This window comes from Oryctolagus cuniculus, chromosome 2 (assembly GCF_051225735.1).
Source record: "Oryctolagus cuniculus isolate XC-2025 breed Fujian yellow rabbit chromosome 2, ASM5122573v1, whole genome shotgun sequence".
Lineage (NCBI taxonomy): Eukaryota > Metazoa > Chordata > Mammalia > Lagomorpha > Leporidae > Oryctolagus > Oryctolagus cuniculus.
Genome location: NC_142868.1, coordinates 107,470,493 through 107,490,990, shown reverse-complemented (window position 1 = coordinate 107,490,990; position 20,498 = coordinate 107,470,493). Strand labels below are relative to the sequence as shown.

Sequence of the window (20,498 nt, the reverse complement as noted above, 5' to 3'; positions counted from 1 at the left end):
CCAAAAAGGAAACCTGTTGAAGTGAAACGGACACTATGAGAAACAGCCCTTGTCCTGACTGTTGATGAACAACTTAATACTTTATCCCTTTTAGTATTTTTTTTGTTCTACTTAATACTAATGGTTGAACTCTTTAATTAACACACAATTATTCTTAGGTGTTTAAATTTAACTGAAAAGTGATCCCTGTTAAATATAAGAGTGGGAATAAGAGAGGGAGGAGATGTACAGTTTGCTCAATCGGACTTGCCCCAAATGGTGGAGTTATAAATGTGCCAGGGGATTCCAATTCAATCCCATCAAGGTGGCATGTACCAATGCCACCTCACTAGTCCCAGTGATCAGTTTCAGTTCACAACTGATCATAATGATAGGATTAAGAGTCAAAGAGATCACATAAACAAGACTAGTGTCTGCTAATACTAACTGATAGAATTAAAAAGGAGAGAATGATCCAACATGGGAAGCGGGATACACAGCAGACTCATAGAATTGCAGATGTCCTAAACAGCACTCTGGCCTCAGAATCAGCCCTTAAGGCATTCGGATCTGGCTGAAGAGCCCATGAGAGTATTTCAGGCATGGAAACCCAAGACACTCTGGCAAAACAAACAAACAAACAAAAACAAAACCTAAATGAAAGATCTGTGAGTGAGATCTCAGTGGAAAGAACAGGCCATCAAAGAAGAAAGGAGGAGAGAACTTCCACTTTAACTATGACCTTGTCTAAATAAGATCAGAGCTGGTGAACTCAAAAGGCTTCCATAGCCTTGGCAACTCATGACAAGAGCTTCAGGTGATTATGATGCCAAAAACAAGAGTGTCAATTGTTAAATCAACAACAGGAGTCACTGTGCACTTACTCCCCATGTAGGATCTCTGTCCTTAATGTGTTGTACAATGTGAATTAATGCTATAACTAGTACTCAAACAGTACTTTACATTTTGTGTTTCTGTGTGAGTGCAAACTGTTGAAATCTTTACTTAATATATACTAAATTGATCATCTGTATATAAAGATAATTGAAAATGAATCTTGATGTGAATGGAATGGGAGAGGGAGCGAGAGGTGGGAGGGTTGCGGGTGGGAGGGAAGTTCCGGGGGGGGGGGGGGGACTGTAATCCAAAAGCTGTACTTTGGAAATTTATATTTATTAAATAAAAGTGAAAAAGAAGGGGGCTATGGTCAAAAAGAAACAATAACAAGTAAGTAGTGTACAGCATGCACAAACATTGGAAGCCACACACACAGTTGATGGAAATGTGAAATGATGTAGCTACTTTGGCAAATGGCTGCTAGATCCTCAAAAGCTAAGCAGTTTCCATAGGAGATAATAGATGTGCAAATCAAATGTGGTATAGTCACACCATGTACTATTTGGTAACAAAAGATATAAAGACTGATACAAAGTATGACATGAATGAACCCTGAGAACATTCTGCTAAGTAAAGAAGCTAATCACAAAAGGACAAACAGTGCATTATTCCATTTTTATGAAATATCCTGCTTTGGCAAATCTATGCAGACAGAAAGTAGACTGATTAGTGGTTGCCTGTGGTTTGCAGTATAGGATACTGGCAGAAAAGAGATACTAATGGGTACAGGGTTTCTCTTTGAGACTTTAAAATTGGATGTGGTGATCATTGCACAACTCTGAACATACCACAAACCATTGATTTCTAGACTTTTAAGGGTGAGCTACATAGTATGTGATGTATATCTCAATAAAGTTGTTATTTAAAAAACAATACAAAGGTTCGGGGCCAGCGCTGTGATGGGCTGAGCCTTCATTTGTGGTGCTGGCATCCCATATGGACGCCAGTTCCTGTCCTGGCTCCTCCTCTTCTGATCCAGCTCCCTGTTTATGGCCTGGGAAAGCAGTGGAAGATGGCTTAAGTACATGGGTCCCTGCACCCGTGTGGGAGATCTGGAAAAAACTCCAGGCTCTTGGCTTCGGATTGGCTTAGCTTGTGGCCATCTGGGGAGTGAACCAGTGAATGGAAGACCTTTCTCTCTGTCTCTCCTTCTCTCTTGTCTGTAGCTCTACCTCTCAAATAAATAAATAAAATCTAAAAAAAAAAAAAAAATAATAATAATAGAAAGGTTCACTGTGCTACACAACAGGGAAACAGTATTCTTTAGCTGGTAAGTTTGTGGTGACCTTCAACAAGTTGGCTATTAGCCAAGAAAGCGCCCAAGGTATTCATCAAAGTGGCGTGTGAACCACAAAGGTTAAAAACCGCTATAGTGGAAAATGGTATCACACTTCCTCCAAAAGTTACACCTACAGTTTCCACATTGTCCAGTCATTCCACCCCTACAAATATCCAGAACTGAAAAACCATGCTCACATAAACGCTAATACCCGTGTGTTCACAGCACCACTACTCACGATGGCATCAGATCACTAACTGCAAATGTCCACTGACGGAGAAACAGATGAATAAAACGCAGTCTGTCCATACAATGCAATACTGTCCACACACACGCAGGAATGAAGGACTGATTCATGCTACAGTGTGGCGCATTTTACATCCTTCCACTCATACGACATGAGCACAAAAGGCAAATGCGTACAGGCAGAGCGTGGTTTCAGTGGTTGCCCAGAGGAATTCAGCTAGCAAGAGAAAGTGATTGCTAACGGTGCAGGTTTCTTTTTGGGGTGATAAAAAACAGTGTGAAATCATAATGTGGTGCTGCTGTACAACTCTGCGTATACACCACAAGCCCCTTAAGTGTACGATGGAGAAGTGTACAAACTCAGAAGTGTGTATGCGAGTTTCGTGGTTATGTCAGTTAACTCTCAATTTTAAAAATCAATACCATGTGTTGTAAATGTAACATGTAAATACCAATCAGATGAGCAAACTTACCAAAATTCTTTTGCGATCCTTTTCTGATAAAAACTTTACTGGTGGGTATTTCTGGGTGAAACTGTGTAACATGGAGAGATTGAAAAGAAGAAAGTCAATTATCTCACATTGCGAACTCTCCCCGCCCACCATCAAAGCCAAGGCCAGGCTGAGGAACTGCTATTGTTTGCCCCTTCTTTCTACCACAAACGAGCCCTGAGGACGCAAGGACTCACTGTCTAACTGGAATCAAGAAATATCTGACATGCTCCTTGCTTGCAACCAAGCTGGGAACATGTTTTGAGAGTCCATCCTTGAGAAGTGCAAGTTTAAGGAGCTACTGGAAGCTGGTAGGGCAGAGGAGGCATGACCTCTTCTCAATCCAGTTAGAGGCACAAAATGTGGGAGGTGGCAGCATTCTCAAGAAGCTGCGCGAAGTGTGGAAGAAGGCAGCCACAGGTGGTCACGGTCCAGGGCAAGAGTCGGTGCCTCCCAAGGTTGGAGGGGAGACTCACAAAGCTTTGCGTCCTGTTCTGGGCAGTCACAAATCCAGCCTCCCCTTTCTGACCAGCGTCCCCGGCAGCAGCACCTGCTGTCCAGCATGGGCTGCTCTGATCCTTTCTTAGTTTCACCTTATCTTTTGGTGCCCTCTTGCTCCCCTAAAGGGGCCATAGGTCACCCCCCCCCCCACCCGCCATGCAGAGGTTCCAGGAGCAGAGAAGCACATGGGCATACGAAATGCTCAGAGAGGGGTAATGAATATAGATTGGAAATTGCATTCTTGAAGTGATTCAATTAGTAACAGAAGTGCTTCATGTAAAATCCAGATGATCGGCTTCATGGTTATTATTTTCAGTAGAGAGGTGCTAGGCCAGGTGGCATAGTCCTCATGGTTCTCTGTCCCCAGAACAAGCCCAGAGCTGGGACACAAAGTGCATTTCCTTTATGGCTGCTGAATGAAACAGAGTGTGACAAGTCATTACACGGATGGCCTGGACAGGTAGGTGTTCCTCACATGTGGAAGGTGTGTAGGGCTGCTTAAATCGGTGCCCTTCTTTATAATGTAGACAAACTATCCCATTAAAAACTTCCAGATTCTCAGGCCGGCGCCGTGGCTCACTAGGCTAATCCTCCGCCTAGCAGCGCCGGCACACCGGGTTCTAGTCCCGGTTGGGGCGCCGGATTCTGTCCCGGTTGCCCCTCTTCCAGGCCAGCTCTCTGCTGTGGCCAGGGAGTGCAGTGGAGGATGGCCCAGGTGCTTGGGCCCTGCACCCCATGGGAGACCAGGAAAAGCACCTGGCTCCTGGCTCCTGCCATTGGAGCGCGCCGGCCGCGGCGGCCATTGGAGGGTGAACCAACAGCAAAAGGAAGACCTTTCTCTCTGTCTCTCTCTCTCTCACTGTCCACTCTGCCTGTCAAAAAAAAACCAAAGAAACAAACAAACAAACAAAAAAAAACCTTCCAGATTCTCAAAAGGTCAAGTTATTTAGACTAGAAAACCAGAGGTTGGCAGATGGGAGGGTGGGGTGAGAGCCCTGGTTGTCCCCTTGTTAGCTCTGTGACCCCGCTGGGTGCGGGGCTAACTACAGCTCCCTGTCTACAGGGCTGCCCTGGCACAGCCTGTCTCCAGGGCACACTGACCCTAGTGAGTGCATAACGAATATTAACCATGCAGCTGGGGAGCAGGTTCAAGTGCTGCCTTCAGTTGGCGACTCTGTAGGACCCAGGGGAATGGGATCTATGCCTTGCTTGCCAAAGACTTCTGCTCATTCCATACCCTTCCTCAATTACTCAGCTGAGGGAGGACAATGTACAACTCAGCTCTGTCCACAAGCCCCCTTGCACCCCTGAGCTTGTGACACCTGTACTTCAGCCTCAGTCGCTGAGCTGCATACTCAGTCACGTGGCACAGCAGAAACTCGCCCTCCTCCCCTCTGCCACTCCTGAGCACCATGACTCCACTGTCCTATATCAGGAAAGGCTGGTGCCGGCCTGGACTAGGCCCGTTCCCTCACCCACTACGGGAGCTTGCTCTCTACCATCTGTATGAGTTAAAATACCCAGGGACTGGGACTGCAGCTATGCACCAGCACGAGATAGAAGGGTAGAACTGATCCTGTGATGGGCATCCCAGGAATGAGCACAACCATTTGGCCAAGAAACCAAGTTTTATTCCAAGTGATTAGCTTAGAATACAGTTGTCCCTCGGTATCTGCAGGGTGCTGGTTCTAAGGTCCCCCACAGACCAGAGGCTCAAATCTCTTCTATACAATGACATCCTCTCATTTCTTTAAGTCAGTCCTAGATGACTTACAATACCTAATACAACACAAATGCTTTATAAGTAGTTGTTATCCTGTAGTGTTTAGGGAATAATGGCAAGGAAACAAAGTCTATACATGTTCAGTATAAAGGGAACTTTTCCCACCAGATATTTTGTGAGGCTGTTTGAACCTGCAGATGTGGGAGTCACGGACACAGGGCTGAGTGCAGTCCCAATCTGGAAGCCAGAAGTGAAACTTGGTATGCTATTTCTACCAGGAAGAAATGGATGGGTGGTTGTCCTTACTCAGTAAGACAGAAGCGAAAGCTCAGTGACTTGTATAGATAGGATGGACTCAAAAATACCTCTACCATGTCTGAAACATTTTGTTTAAAAGATGAAACAGTTGGTTTTCTGCTTTGTTTTTCTTCAAAATGTAGGGACAGGTTTCAGATTTCATATGCATGGTTAATTATTAAACTTCTGTGGTGTGGGCTGCACCTGCAGGTGGCTACTAAGAGCACCCGTGCACCTGCTGTGCTTACTCAGGGCTGGGCAGTGGGTAGTAGGCTGTGGAGAGGCAGAAGGGGGTGAAAATCTGACTCACTGTACAGGGGCAAGTGACTCAGGGACATGTTCTATGCAGCCACTGGAATACAGTGATGGAGGCTGAAGGAAGTCCCGCCCCATGAAGCTCACATTCCTGAGTGTGAGGCTGGTAGCTCAGAATGGAGAATGAAACAAAAAGTGGATCTTCTCTTTCCTCATCTCCTCCCCAAATTAAACCTTCACTAATTACTTTATGCAATTCTAGACTCTAACCTTACTGTTTAGCAGGACAGCCAGTAAGAAGGAGGCTTACTTGGAACCTAAAATATCATCTTGAGTTGCCATCCATTCAAAACACACTTGAAGACACGGAGGCAACTAAACCAATGGGATATTATCAGGCCTCCAAATCACAAGTTCTGGATAAATGTATTTAAGCAACTGTGGATCGAAAATATCCAGAAAAAAAAAAAGTTACATTTATATCGACCATGTACGGTCTTTTTGGCTTGTCATTACTGCCTCAACACAGGATAAATCTAGAGATTTAAAGTACGCGGGAAGATGTGCTTGGGATAGAGACACACACTGTGCCGTTTTATGTGAGGGACCCGAGTGAGCATCCTACAGGGCTGCATCCATTCCTACCACAAAGCCTGTGTGACCTCTGCCACAGGCTCCTCCACCTGACCGCCCGCTGGCCTGCAGGACCCAAGCATTTAGAACCACAAAGAACCAACCTGCAGCCCCAAGGGTCAAATGCTAGCCCTCTGCTCCACTGTACAGGCAGCTCCCACCGCTTGAGAAGAGTGAGCTACCAGTAAATTCTTAAGATTAAATTCTCACTTGCGCTTCTCTTTTGGCTTGAAAGCAGAAAGAACACCATCTAAGTATCAAAGGGAATTGCATAATTCTCATATTTTAAGAGATCCTGTTTGTAAGTCCCGGGGAAGTTATGTAATTCATTCATTTTTTTTTTCCCCAAAAAGATAAAATAGGAGCAGACGGTTACCCTGGCAGTGAAGATGCCCACGTCCCACGTGGACTGCCTGGGTTCAGTTCCTGGCTCGTTCTTGCCTCCAGCTTCCTACCAGGCAGACCTTGGGAGGCAGTGATAACTGCTCCAGTAACTGCTACCCATGCTGCCACTCCTGTCACCCATGCTGGAGACCTGGACTGCATTCCCAGCACCTGTCTCCAGTCTCCAGTTTGAATCTGGAGAGTAAACCAGTGGATGGCCACTCACTCTCTGTCTGTGGTCTCTCACCACTTTTCCAATAAATAAAAAATAGTCTAAAAATTAAAACATGAATATTATTGTCTAAAGAAAATGATTGTGTTTGGATAGATTTTTTTTTTGTAAACCAACATAAAACAGTGGGTTTTCTTAGCATAAACTAGTTTTTTTTAAAAGCTTCCTTTAAAATATCTCAAAATTAGGGGGCCGCTACTGTAGTGTAGCAGGTAAAGTTGCTTTCTGCAGTGCTGGTATCCCATATGGGTGTTGGTTCGAGTCCCGGATGCTCCACTTCTGATCCAGCTCTCTGATATGACCTGAAAAAGCAGTAGAAGATGGCCAAGTCCTTGGGCCCCTGCACCCGCGTGGGAGATCTGCAAGAAGCTCCTGGCTCCTGGCTTTGGATCGGCACAGCTCTGGTGGTTGTGGCCATCTGAGGAGTGAACCCGCAGATGGATGACCTCTCTCTCTCTCTGCCTCTGCCTCTCTGCAACTCTTTCAAATAACTAAATAAATCTTTTTTTTTTTTTAATCTCAAATTATATAGCCTTTTCAAAGACAGAATTTCTGGCTCCTTTTCAATGAAATGTTACCAGAAGTATAATTTCTGTAAAAAATCATGGCAAGAAGAATTTAAATCACAAACAACCTCACATTACTCAGGCAATCTGCTAAAATAACTGGCAGCTTTCACTCCGGTAAGAGTGGAAATGAAGGCTGACCTGAGTGTTCTGCTGAAGGTAAGAAAAGGAACAAGCACATTTTGTTGCATGAGTCTTCTCCACTCTCGTCCCCTTTGATCTTTTAATGAAAAATCAAAGAATAACTGCGCTTTATTTCTTCCTTTTGGTCTGGACTTAATTGAAGGACTCATAGAAACAGACTCATACCACCCAAAATCATCCCAAGAAAAGAAAACGAATTACTTCACCCCAATGAAATGTTTCCAGTTTTCTTTTTTAAATTTCTAAAGATTCAACTGTTACTCCAAATGTATGAAGTTTCTCACATACATATACTCAAAGGAAAAATCCTGGTGCCAGAGGTGCAACCATTTCTAGGAGCGAGAGTGACAGAGAGAGTGTCTGTGCAACAGGTCACGTGCCTGGGGAAGCCCCCAAGCCAAACAGTGAGGAGGAATTTACTTTGGAGTAGGATTCAGATAAACATTTCTGTCATACTGCACACTTTCTCCTTCTCAGCCACTTGACCTGAACTTGGCTTCCTAAATTCATTAGGCATCTAAACCCGTCACATGCTAATAGTTCAGCGACGAATGCTAATGGCTGCTGAGTTAGCATGGAGGCTTCATCTGGTCATGCGGGCCAGGAGGGCGTTCTCACCTGGGGATCAGTTAGGTGAGCCGTGTTCAGTCCGGCTTCTCTCTGTGCTTCCGGGCTCACTCACAGGGTAGTCATTCCTTTACACCTGTTCTACCTGCTGCCTGACCCTGAACTGTGATGCGTGACCTCTGAACTTTCAGCCCAAATAACCCCTTCCTTCCCAAGAAGCTCCTCTCAGGTGTTTTAGTGAGCGTCATGGAAGGCTAACAGACCTCCTGATGCTCACTGGGGATGCAAGCAGAAGAGACTGACCATGACGCATCAGCCTCCACATCCGCACCCTCTCACAGTGCCCACCCGTGGGAGGTGCCTCCACCCTCCAGACGGCTCTGCTCTCAGTTCTGCTAGACTTATCAGTACATGCCAGCATCACCCGACCCCTCGCTGCAGCTACTCACAAGAGGTTACCCACGGGGCGCTCTTACGCAACCAGGTCCTTCCTCCTCCCATGGTGCCCACTATTAGGGTTTACGCTCAAATGGGGAGAAAAGTAACAATGCTTAATGTGGGCCTTGGTTTAGTTTTGTCCTGGTTTGTAGACATCCAACTGACAGAGAAGAAGGGCGCTTTTTCTGTTTTGTGAGGGAGAGAGAAGGAGAGAGCTCCTGTCGACTGCTTCACTCCCGAGATAGCTGGAGGGCCAGAAGCCAGAAGCCGGGAATGAAAAATTCAGTCCAGGTCTCCCACGTGGGTGGCAGGAACCCAATTACTTGAGCCACCACTGCTGCCTCCCAGGTCTGCAACACTGGGAAGCTAGAATCAGGAACCAGGACCAGGTATACAACTTAGCTACTCTGGGTAGGTGCTGTGGCCCAGTGGATTGGGCCACCGCTTGGGACGCCTGCTTCCCATCCAGGAGTGCCTGGCTAGTTCACCAGCTACTCCTCGCCAATGTGTCTGGGAGGGAGCAAGGGCTTGGGTCCCTGCCACCTATGTGGGAAACCAGGATGGAGTTCTGGTCTCCTGGTTTTAGTGTGCCCCAACCCTGGCTGTTGTGAGCATTTGGGAAGATCTCTCTCTTTCTGTGTGTGTGTCCCTTTCTGTCACTCTGCCTTTCAAATAAATAAACAAACCTTACAAAAAAAAAAAAAAAAAAAAAGGCAAAAAAAAAAAAACAAACCCAAACCCAGGTACCGGTACTCAGTTACGGTCTGTGGGCCACTTAAGTGCTGTCCCACTGCTAGGCTAAATGTTCACTCCAGGAGGACTTTAAACTTAGATTTTACAGTTAGGCTTCAGGAAGCTTTTCTGAAAATATGAATTAAGTAAGTAAATAAATATCTTTTCTTTCTGGAGAGAAGCCATGGCTCTTATCAGAAACAGCCCCTCAAAGGGGAAAAAAAGGATTTTAAAACACTGCATTCATACAGTTTTACCCTCTCATGGACAGGTCCCCTGTCTGAAGGCTGTCTTCCATTTCTCACAGTACAGAATTCATTATTCAGTGGATACGAACTTGTATCAGATACTGGACTTTCCCTACCATGCAACTAAGATAGAAACATTTTTCCTCAACTCGAAACCAGAAGAACACATACCTCTTCTCCAAATCTCTGATCTTCTCTCTTAGTGGTTCAACAATCTGGAATAATAGTAATAAATAAATAAATAAAACAAATAAAACAAACACAGTCTTCTACCACTTTTACCCCATTCTGACATTTCAGATAAGCATGACAAAAGGTGAAACAGCTTTTAATTTCTTCTACAAATTTGCTTCTAATCTGAAATGAAGACAACCCACTCTGGAATCGCCACACTAGAATTAAACAGGTAAACCGCACGCTGGGTCTCTTATGTCACAGTCACCTCCTCGTCACACTCCTTACTAGGAGGAATGCAAAGGTGCTCCAGGTTCAAGACGGACAGATCAACACCGTCCGGCTCTTTTCAGGAAGAAGAGAGTCCCTAAGGGCAGCCCAGGTTTCTGCACTGATTTCCATGTTATTGGCACATAAACCGCAGGCTGAGAGTGAGCGCACACCCATGTGTGCCACAGGAGCTTGGGCAGACTGAGCTGAGGGCTTCTCCATGATGTCAGGTCCTCCCATCCCCTCCCACACTCAAGCTATTGTAATTATTTTAAAAGAGGAGGTGTATCAGCTTTTAGTTAGGCGGGTGTGTGACTCCCCAGTCTGTGCACACAGATGCTTTTTGTCCTTATATATGGTATGGGTCTCCTTTCAGCACCTGCCAAAGTGACTGGGGGCTGGTATTCGTTCCATCTCTCAAAGGTAATCACTTCATGTGGAAGTCTAAATTTTTTCTGCTCTGAAGGCAGAATTTAACACATCGCACTTTAACAAAAACAGACAAGTGGTGACAAAACGACTGCATCTACAGGATAACAGAGAGACTCCTTGTGAATAAAGTACAATTTTAGATGGCTTTGAAATCACACAACAGCAGTAAGCTACCAAAACAAAGACACTCGCACAAGCAGAAGAAAGGAAATGGAGAAATTCACCAATACAATACAAGAGAACATGGAGAGAGACTAACCTCTTCAATCTTGCTTTCAATTTTTAGTTCACTGGTTTCCTGGATAGACCTGTTGAGTAGAAAGCTATAAAACTGAGATCAACTGAAAGGCTCCATGACTTCAAGATTTGCTTCTGATAAAATTATCATGACACAAATGCTAGAGGCCAGCTCCTCGTCCTGCTCAAGTGCATGTCACTTCCTCCGGAAGGGAGCAAATCTCCTGAACCCATCGATGAACGAGCCCAGTATCCGAGGGGACTGGATCTGGAGCCCACACCCCACGGACACGAAAATCTGTGGGTGTTCACGTCCTTAACAAAAAATGGTACAATATTTGCACAGACCCTGTGCACATCCTCCCACAGACCTCTATATGACTTATACTATCTAACACAGTGTACCTGCTATGCAAACAGCTGACACGCTGTAAGATTTAAGGGATTATGTATGACCAGAGAAGCAACTCGGTACACATTTAGTTCAGACATAACCCTGTTTTTGATCTGCAGCCAGCTGAATCCAGGGATGTGGAGGGCCAACTGTACTATCTAATGGATTATTTCTATGAAACTAAAACAATGTCCTTCCTGTGTTGCCTCCAGTATGGGATTTTTAAGGAGAAGCAGGAAGTGTTTCCATAGGAGTACATGTTTGTCTGCTGGGCCTTCCCAGGGATTTGATGCAAAATGGAGTATTTCCAAGAAAAAAACACAGAGCTCCTTCAAATGGGATCTGAGCACCCCACCTAGCCACACACAGCAGGCTTTGTCAGGAGACACAGGAGCCCTGGCGGCAGAAATCGGATCAACACCACCCCACCCACCTTGCAAAGCCAACCCCACAGGAAAAGCCTCCTGGGGCCAGCAACCTTTCGCCCCTGTGGCCCTGCACAGGGCACTGCAGCCCTAATGCTGACTTCATCGTCACAGTCCTGAGTGCTCTTCTTTCATGTGGCAGTGTCAAGAAACAACACAGGGGCCCACATTCTTCCTTATGTGAAAAACCGTACTGGCAATAGCAAGAGTGTTTTATGGTAAATGCTCATTACCTTTTGTTGATTAAAAAAAAGGCTATTTTTCAATTTGGTGAACAGAAGGATTTTACTGAGACAAGTGTGCCTCTTGCCCTCTTAAGAAGAAATAATTAATCCTCAGAGCAGAGGCTCCCTAAGACTACTCTAGGATAGATAGATGGCCTCAGCCCCCACATCACACAGGTTGAACACCCCTCATCTGAAATCCTAAATCCAAAATGTCCCCAAATCCAAAACTTTCTGGGTGCTGACACGGTGCCACAAGTGGAAAATTCCACATCTGATCTCATGTGACCGTCACAGTCAAAGCACAGGTACACTGAAGTACTGTATAAAACTGCCCAGCTATGTGTCTATGGTGTATGGGAAATATCAATGAATATTGTGCTTACACTTAAGTCCCCTCTCCAAGACATATCACTATGTACATGCAATTATTCCAAAATTTAAAAAAAATCAAAATCCAAACCACTTCCCATTCCAAACTTCAGATAAGGAATAGTCAACTTTAGTTAGCTCCCTGGGGCCAAGACCAGCCTGATTTCCCAAGACAGCTCCCTTCTGAAGCAACGGCTGTGTTCTTTCCCAAGCCACCTAGCAACGCCCACGGACCTCTGAGTGGCGTGAAGGCCAGGGTCAGTCCTCTCTTGGGAAGGGGAGGGCGTGGGCATCCTGGAGGACAAGCCCTTTCTTTACATCTGGGTAAATGTTAAAATTAGGTGATTCTTTGCGAATACCCACAGGTGAAGAGAAAGGGTCCAGATGCTTGAAAAGCACAAAATTCAGTTTCATTTTTAAAGTATTCAATTAACCATGACATCCATGGCAGACAGGGAACAACTACAATGTGTCTATAAAGCCCAATCACAACACACAAGTAATTGAAAACAATTACCTCATATTAACGAAGTTGCCCCAAACAGCTGAAAAAGAAAGAAGAAAAAAGTCAATATTTAAATCCACAACATGGAAGGATTCAAATTGATTAAAAGATTTCGTTTTTAAACAATATTTTAAAGCTCACTGAGAAAACTACACTATAGCCCACGAAGATGACACAATCTACACTTTGTTTTCAAAGACTTAAGTCCTCCCAGAAGTTAGTGAGAACAGGATCCTGTGGAGCCCCGTGTTTTGGAATACCCCTTTTGGCCTTTGTAGTTCAAGGGTGACCGCGTTCTAATGAACAGAATGTCCTCAACCTATGCTTGAGGGAGGGTCCAGGCAAAAGTTAGACACCTGCATGCCTGAAAGAGAACCCCTCCCTTTAATTGCTGATGACAAGTTAAACGGGAGTGATGGCCTCAAGCTGTGTCTTAGCTCCATCTGTTCTAGACTCTCACCAATTCCCCCTCTCTCAGTCTCTGGTCTGTTGGCGGGGGGAGGGGGGGGGGGGTCCTTCTCTGATTACAGGCACCTGGTGGGCAGGTTATCCAACACAGCTGGCCCTCAACTCGGGGTCTAGACCAGCCCAGCCCCACAGTGCAACATAATGGCAGGGGACTGCTGCGGTTTCCATGTCCCCACCATGAAGCATGATGAATTGGGACCAGGTGGGCAGACGCGACTGGGTCTAGTGGATTCATGGGTTACAGCAGGGTCATCACCACTGTAAGAGGGATTTTCCTCTGTCCCACCTGTGGTGCACCCTGCTCGGCCAGGACCCAGCAGATGCCTCCACCATGCTCATGGACTCCAAGAACTGTGTCTTAAATAAGCCTCTTTTGCTTTGTTAACTTGCCCAGCCTTGGGTATTATCATAGCAACACAGACCAGACGAAGACAATGGCTTTGAAATGCAACGCTAGACCACAAGCAACCTTTAGCGTGAAATGTGTGGTCCTAGTATTTTGCACACATCCCCATGTGGCCCTCCTGCGGCCTCTTAACACACCCTGAAAGGCTATGGTTGCCTGGTGCTCTCAGGTGCTTCCAGGGCAGGGAACGCATGCCTGCCTGGGGCAGGGGCTGGCAGCTTTGTGAGGTGGGGAAGGACTTGAGGTGAATGTCCAATAACCCCAGCCTCCTTGCGTCGCCATCTTCTGGTACCTAGTGGAGGCTTACTAAGTATTTTTTTCAGTAGGGTCCAGTGGCCAGAATCCTAGTCTCCTAAGAAATTCCCATGGTCCAAAAGGGGAATACTGCTGACTCCATCAAAGCGCTTCCCTCTTTAAACAGAAGAGGAAGCTACTGACGGAGAACACAGCCATAATAAACAAAAGTGGGAAGGAGGCATGAAGTGGGAGAGACTAAAATACAGCTGTATGGGACTCAGTATTCATTTTTTTCTGAAAAGGATGCTTATATCTTTGGACCATGTAATTTTACTGTGGAGTATTATTCTCACGAAATACATATATATACTCATACAGGAAAGTTGCCTTCACAAACATCATAACCTTATTTATGATCACACACACACAAGAATGAACCCAAATATCCCACAACTGGTGATCTGCTGTATAAATTGTGATACAAGCATTCAGTGTAATCAGAAACCTGTTAAGGGTCGCAGGTGACACTAGTGTAACAAAAGACAGTTTAACAGGGCCGGCACTGTGGCGTATGTAGCGGGTAATGCCGCAGTCTGCGGTGCCAGCATCCCATATGAGCACCAGTTCGTGTCCTGGCTGCTCCACTTCCGATCCAGCTCCCTGCGAATGGCCTGGGAAAGGCAGCGTAAGATGGCTCAGGTGTATGAGCTCCTGCTACCCATGTGAGAGACCTGGAAGAAGCTTCTGGCTCCTGGCTTCAGCTTGGCCCAGACCTAGCTGTTGCAGCCATCTGGGATGTGAACCAGCAGATGGCAGATCTCTCATTCTCTCTCTCGCTGTCTCTCCCTCTTTCTAACTCTTTCAAATCAATCAATCAATCTTAGGTTAACAAGAGGAAAGTGCAATGCATGTATTTAATCATAGCTATATAGCACACAGGAGCCTTCAGAACAAACGCCCAAAGGCACAGGGCAAAGTCTCTATTTCATGCTTGGGTTTAATGACTCTGGGACAACTGTGTAGAAACGCGACTGGACAAGGGACGTATGGGCCAGTGGTAACAGCAATGGACGAGGAGACCCAGCAAGGCCTGTCGGCTCACATTCTTCCCGGCCTCTCTCTGCAGCACTCCTTCCTGCCGGCTGTGAGCAAGGGCCCTGTCTGGAATGGGGGTCTGACTGCAGTCAAACAACGGAGCTCAGAGGCTGGCTTCACAGCCAAGGAGAGGGACGGCTGGAAGGTTTCAGGTTTTAGGGCTGGCTTTGGGGCAAGAGGATTCTTCTAAAACCTGCCCCAGGAGGAGGAATTCTGGTTTCAGAGTCTCACTTCGGGAGAGGCTGAAGGGTGGGAGGAGATGGGCGGGCAGGAGAGGCCAGGGAAACCGGGCTCTGCAGCTGCTCTGAGGCCTTCCGGTCTCCTCCAGTTCAAAGGACTCCACAGGCCAAAGTGGCTTTCTTTGGGGTGGTGTTTTTGGAATCCCAATGCATCAGAATGCAGCTATGACAGGAGCAGATGACCCAATAAATACCTGGCATGAGTTCCACCACTAAAAACTACATCACAAAGAAAGAGACTGTGAAGCAGCCCAAATCCTGAGTTTAAATAGCGCCACGAGTGATTGTTTTTCCTTCTATTTCTGTGCTTGTCCTGTGTTTAGAACAGGAGGAGAGGGATTCTGGAACCCTTGCTAAGCTCCATGCGTCCGTTACCAGGTTCTCGGGCTCCCCCTCGGCTCAAACACCAGCACTGTCCCCACTTGCAAGCCCACAGATCCCCAGAGCCAGCCAAGGCCAGGAGGGCTTTACTGCGCCATCTCAAATAATGGCTGCAGGATGACAACTTACAGCTGCTTAACCGCACAAGCTGAGGCAGCCCCCGCTTGCCGTGCTGCAGAAGCCACTCGGCCAGGCGCCTTCTGCGTGGGGAGTGCCTCTGCGTGGCCTTTGCCAGTCCTTTCCAGGTCCTGAGTTGATTCAGCTTTTTGCTTTCCAACCTGTAGTCAGTATAAAGGTCCACTGCAGAGACACCTCTGAATCCTTCCACCATCACTCAGTGCCTCCCGGAGCGGAGGCTGCCTGCTGGCCTGGACGCCATCTCCTCCTGTCCCGCCTCCCTTCAGCAGCTCTCCTGGGGAAGCAGATGACAGCCAGGTTCCCAGATCAGCCTTCAGCAAGGAGGTCCAGGCCACATAATAGCTCAAGGCCTAGAGGGGTTTCTGAGGCTCACACCCTTCCTGGCTCCTGGAGAGGCTCCCAGCTCCCAGCTGCTCTACCCCTTTCCCTACTGGCCCCTCCTCCAACATCAGACTCTCATGGTTGCTCCCTGCAAACACCCGTCTCCGACCCCAACCCTTTGGTTCACCTGTGGCTCTCCTGGCCACAGCAGACTCCACCCCCCAGCCCGTCAGCTTCACTTGCCCTCTCCAAGGAAGGGAATCTCCTTGGCCTCTCTTCCCTCACCAGGGGACACTGGTCCGCCTGTGTGGCCACAGCACTCACTCCATGTTTTGTTCAAACTGGAGGCTTATGGGGGAGGAGGGTTTCCCTGTAGAGTAAGATGGTTTCTTACATTTATGACGCCAGGCACATGGGGTCCAAACGCTAACTTAGTCAAGTGGAAGCCAAAATACATTATCTTACTACTTTCTATCTTCAGGAGTGGGATAGCCAACTAATCTTAACCATATTTTTATCTCCAGGGTCAGGGGTCTCCTCAACTCACTAAAAGCTGCACCTGCTTTGCTTGGTGAAGAAGAAAGAACTCAGCACTCAGCACAGACCAAAGTGGACACACACAGCAGCAGGACGGCCCCTGTGGGCCACAAAGGGAAAACACACATGATTTCCAACCACGATGGGGTCTTGCTCCTGTGGTTTTGCATGGAGAAGCCCGGAAGGTTGCATGGCACAGACTTTAAAAGTTAAATATTATTCAAAATTAATGCTGCTTTTAGAAATTTGCAACCTTCTGGAGTTATGCTGGCCTACCTCCCGGTACCTCAAAGAGATAGCCAGGCATTACTAATACATGTTCCCTATAAATATTTGAACTGTTTGTACCTAACACTTGGAGTCAGTATCAAAAAAGTAAGTATAAGAGACATATATTCTCGGTTACTGACAAAAAAGCTTAAATTGAATTCCCTTATACACACTTCAAAACACTTTGACTTATTCTCATTTTTCATGTAAATTTTAAAAATGCTTTGTATGCAAACTGAGGCATAACAGTTTCATAGCTCTCATTATGTCTATGTCTAGACTTTGTGGTATACAGGGAAACCCAGTTCAAAATCTAAACTTGCACTTAGTTCAAGGGAATGAGTGTCCTGGGGGCTGGCATTATGGCACAGTGTGTTAAGCCACTGCATGTGACACCGGCATCCCATACTGGAGTGCTGGTTTGGTTCCAGCTGCTCCACTTCCAACCCAGCTTCCTGCTAATGCACCTGGGAAGGCAGTGGATGATGGCCCAAATCCCCTGCCCCATGTGGGCGACCTGGAAGGCGTTCCAGCCTCCTGGTTTCAGCTTGGCTCAGCCCTGGCAGTTACAGTCATTTGGGGAGTGAAAGAGTAGATGGAAGAACTCTCTCTTTCCTTCTCTCTCTCTACCTTTCAAATAAATCTTTATAAAAAAAAAAAAAAAAGAAATGAGTGTTCTTTTCCAACAAAGAAAAAAAAATATCCTAACTCAACACTTTCATGGTCTCTGGTTAGTCTAACTCAGTTCTTAATTCCAGTCAGCTACCATCTGAGATAGATCCTTTCATAGCACATTCCCTCAATCTGAAGTCTGGGGATTCAGGATTCAGGAATGAGTCTGAAAGTCTAGGGCAGGAAGTCCCCTGAAAATACAGGCAAATCCTATGTCCAGAGCAAATGAAAAACCATCAACCTGGAATCTGCAAATGCCTGGGACTTTTTTTTTTTTTTTAAAGATTTATTTATTTATTTGAAAGTCAGGGTTACATAGAGAGAGAGAGGAGAGGGAGAAAGGGAGAAAGGGAGAAAGGGAGAAAGGGAGAAAGGGAGAAAGGGAGAAAGAGAGAAAGAAAGAAAGAAAGAGAGAGAGAGAGGGGGGGGGGTCTTTCACCCAATGGTTCACTCTCCAACTGGTCGCAACAGCCAGAACTGCACGGATCTGAAGCCAGGAGCTTCTTCCTGTCTCCCACAAGGGTGCAGGAAAAAGCCTGGAACTTCAAGAGGCACTGGTCTGAGAAAAGGATAGGCGGCACAGAAGCAGCCAGCTGCTGCATGGGGAAGGTAGGTCTGGGGCAGACATTTCAATGGCCCTGTTCTAAGCACTGTTACAACACTGGATCAGACAGAACTGCTATTGCCATGCACGTTTTTATCCATCAGGCATCCTGACCACTACTGCAAACCAGCAAGCCTATGTATCTTAAACGAAGTCACGGGAAGAAGTGTGATGTCAGGAAGCTGCCCTTCCACCCCTCGCATGGCAGAGGCCCATGAGACATGGCCTATACCAGAAGGCATCCCTACAAACCAGCAAACCAGAGGCTCGTTGACTGGCCTGGCAATGTTGGTCAGCCCCAGACCACACAGGGAATCCAGGCCTTTACTTTCCTTTTCTGGTGTTTCCTAAACTCTTTCTTTATCTATCCACCCACCATTCATTCAACAAACTCCTGCAGACCCTGTGATGCAGGAGCAGTGAGACCCTGCACACAACTGCTGCACCATCTGGAGGGCAGCATGGGTTTGTGACCAAAATACAGCAGGATGTACAGGGAGGACTCCCAGAGAGGAAGGCTGGAGAGGCTTCCTAAATTCTCAGCTGGCTGACGGAAAGCAGGAGGGGCCCACCCAGGACTGTGGGAAACAAGAGCATGACCTCTATTCTTACAAAGAGCACTAGTCACCAGCTAGATGCTGGGGATCTTACCCAGGTTATGAGCCAGGCCTTCAGGACTGGACGTGCATGGGGAGAAATGCTGGCCCGAAACAGCAGTAACAGGCATCAACACAAGTCTTTTGAAAATTTCATTATTTATTTATTGAGTTGTTCCTCGAAGCCAAGCAACCTGTAGGGCCCCACAAACAAGGTTCCTAATCTCGCTGTCCTTTAGCACTGAAAAGCTCTTCAGGACCTAGCAACGACGGGGGGTGGGGCCTGGGGGAGCAGCAGGGATCTGATTCCCCAGTCACAGCCCACAAAATCCAAGATTCCCTGGGCCTACACGGCATGAACTCCAGATCCAAATCAGAATCTCTGGAGGGGTCCCAGCGGCTGTGGTTCCTAAGTGCCCAGGTGACTCTGACCCCGGGTGACCTGCTGCCACCATGCCTCACCTGTTGCCCATCTCCAGGCTCAAGGCACTCTGTCCCCTCAAGGCTGCTCCAGCTTGCCAGGTCTGCCCCTGCCCTGGGGCCTTTACACTGACTCATCCCCCAACTGCCGCCCTCCCTCAGAGCACCCAGGTCGTAGTCCCAAAGTCACCTGATCAGTGAGGTGTCTGGGCGATTCCCCATTATCGGCACCCCCACCTGCTACCTCCATCTGCCCATATGGCCTGCTCCCTTTCTCCTGGCTAAAACACCTGCACAGGCTGAGTATCTCTTACCCAAAATGCTAGAACCAGATGTATCCCAAGATGTTTCCAGGTGTCACGGAGGTGGGCCCCAAGTCTAAGCATGACATTCATTTCCGTTTCATATGTACCTTATCCACAGAGCCTGAGGGTAATTTTATACATTCTTAATAATGTTGTACATGAGAAAAAGTTTCCTGGTATGGGATTTTCCACTTGTGGCATCATGCTCGGGCTCAAAGAGTTTCAGAATTTAGAGCATTTCAGATTTGGGATGTTTGGATTAGGGATACTCAATCTGTTTATTTATCAACGAGTCTGTTTACTGCCTCGAGAGAGAGAGAATGTAAGCTCCAAAGTGGCAAAGATTTTCTACATTTTCTTCACTACTACGATCTAGAGTATGGAGACAGGGAACATCGTATGTGCTCAAAGGATGAATGAATGAAAATCTCTCCCAAGAGACTAGAATCACTGCTCCGAAGCAGGAGTGGCCACTTTCCCTGCGAAGGGCCAGGCAGCAAATACTTCAGACCCTGCAGGGCCCTTGATCTCTGGCTGCACGGCAAGCACAGCCACAGATGACCTGAGAAAGCGTGCTGTGCTCTCACACCATTTCATTTAAGGGTGTGGGGAATCTGAATCGCACGTGATTTGCAGGAGCTGTGAACAATGTTCTTTTAGTGGGTTTTCCTCAACAGATTAAATATTGTTAAAACTTTTTTAGCTCCTGGGTCACAGAGAGAGAGAGAGAGAGAGAGACAGAGACAGGGAGATCTTCCACCGCTGCTTCTTCCCCCAAATGGCCACAATAGCTGGGGTTGGTCCGGGGAGGAGCCAGGAGACCTCACTCCAAGGCCTGTGTGCAGCTGTTCCCATCTGCACGGAAGAAGGGCGCCTTGCTCATTTTCAGACTTGTTCTCTAAATGAGGCCCTCCTTGGATGCTGTGTGGCCTATGCTCTTACTGAGTGATAGTAACGCCAATGAAACCCTTAGAGGGCAGGAAAGCCAGTGCCAACCTGGGAGACGCGCCCCAGCCTTCCACTGCTCAGGGCGAGAGCACTTCAATTTAGAGGGGCATTCAGAATAGCAACCTTGTGTAAACAGGGCACCTTGAGAACCTTTAAAGTAGCATGGCACAGAAAGTTCTAGAACAATGCTGCTGGGCTGTCTGTTGCTCTCCTCAA

At 46.9% G+C, this 20,498-nt stretch overlaps 1 protein-coding gene across 3 annotated transcripts in view; it reads right to left on the bottom strand.

Annotated features, from left to right (window-relative positions):
* Positions 1 to 20,498, bottom strand: part of UXS1 (UDP-glucuronate decarboxylase 1) — a 99,320-nt gene that overhangs the window by 52,684 nt on the left and 26,138 nt on the right. The window contains exons 1-5 of one of the 3 annotated variants that reach the window (XM_089327431.1): positions 15,601 to 15,914; positions 12,658 to 12,685; positions 10,748 to 10,796; positions 9,784 to 9,827; positions 2,875 to 2,935 (exon numbers count right to left, since the gene is read on the bottom strand). In XM_089327431.1, coding sequence (XP_089183557.1) covers positions 2,875 to 2,935; positions 9,784 to 9,827; positions 10,748 to 10,796; positions 12,658 to 12,685; positions 15,601 to 15,802 — 384 coding nt within the window. In that variant the 5' untranslated portion in view covers positions 15,803 to 15,914. Of the gene's footprint in view, positions 1 to 2,874; positions 2,936 to 9,783; positions 9,828 to 10,747; positions 10,812 to 12,657; positions 12,686 to 15,600; positions 15,915 to 20,498 lie in introns of those variants that run through there. The other 2 variants (XM_051834846.3, XM_051834855.3) reach the window with 2 other exon arrangements.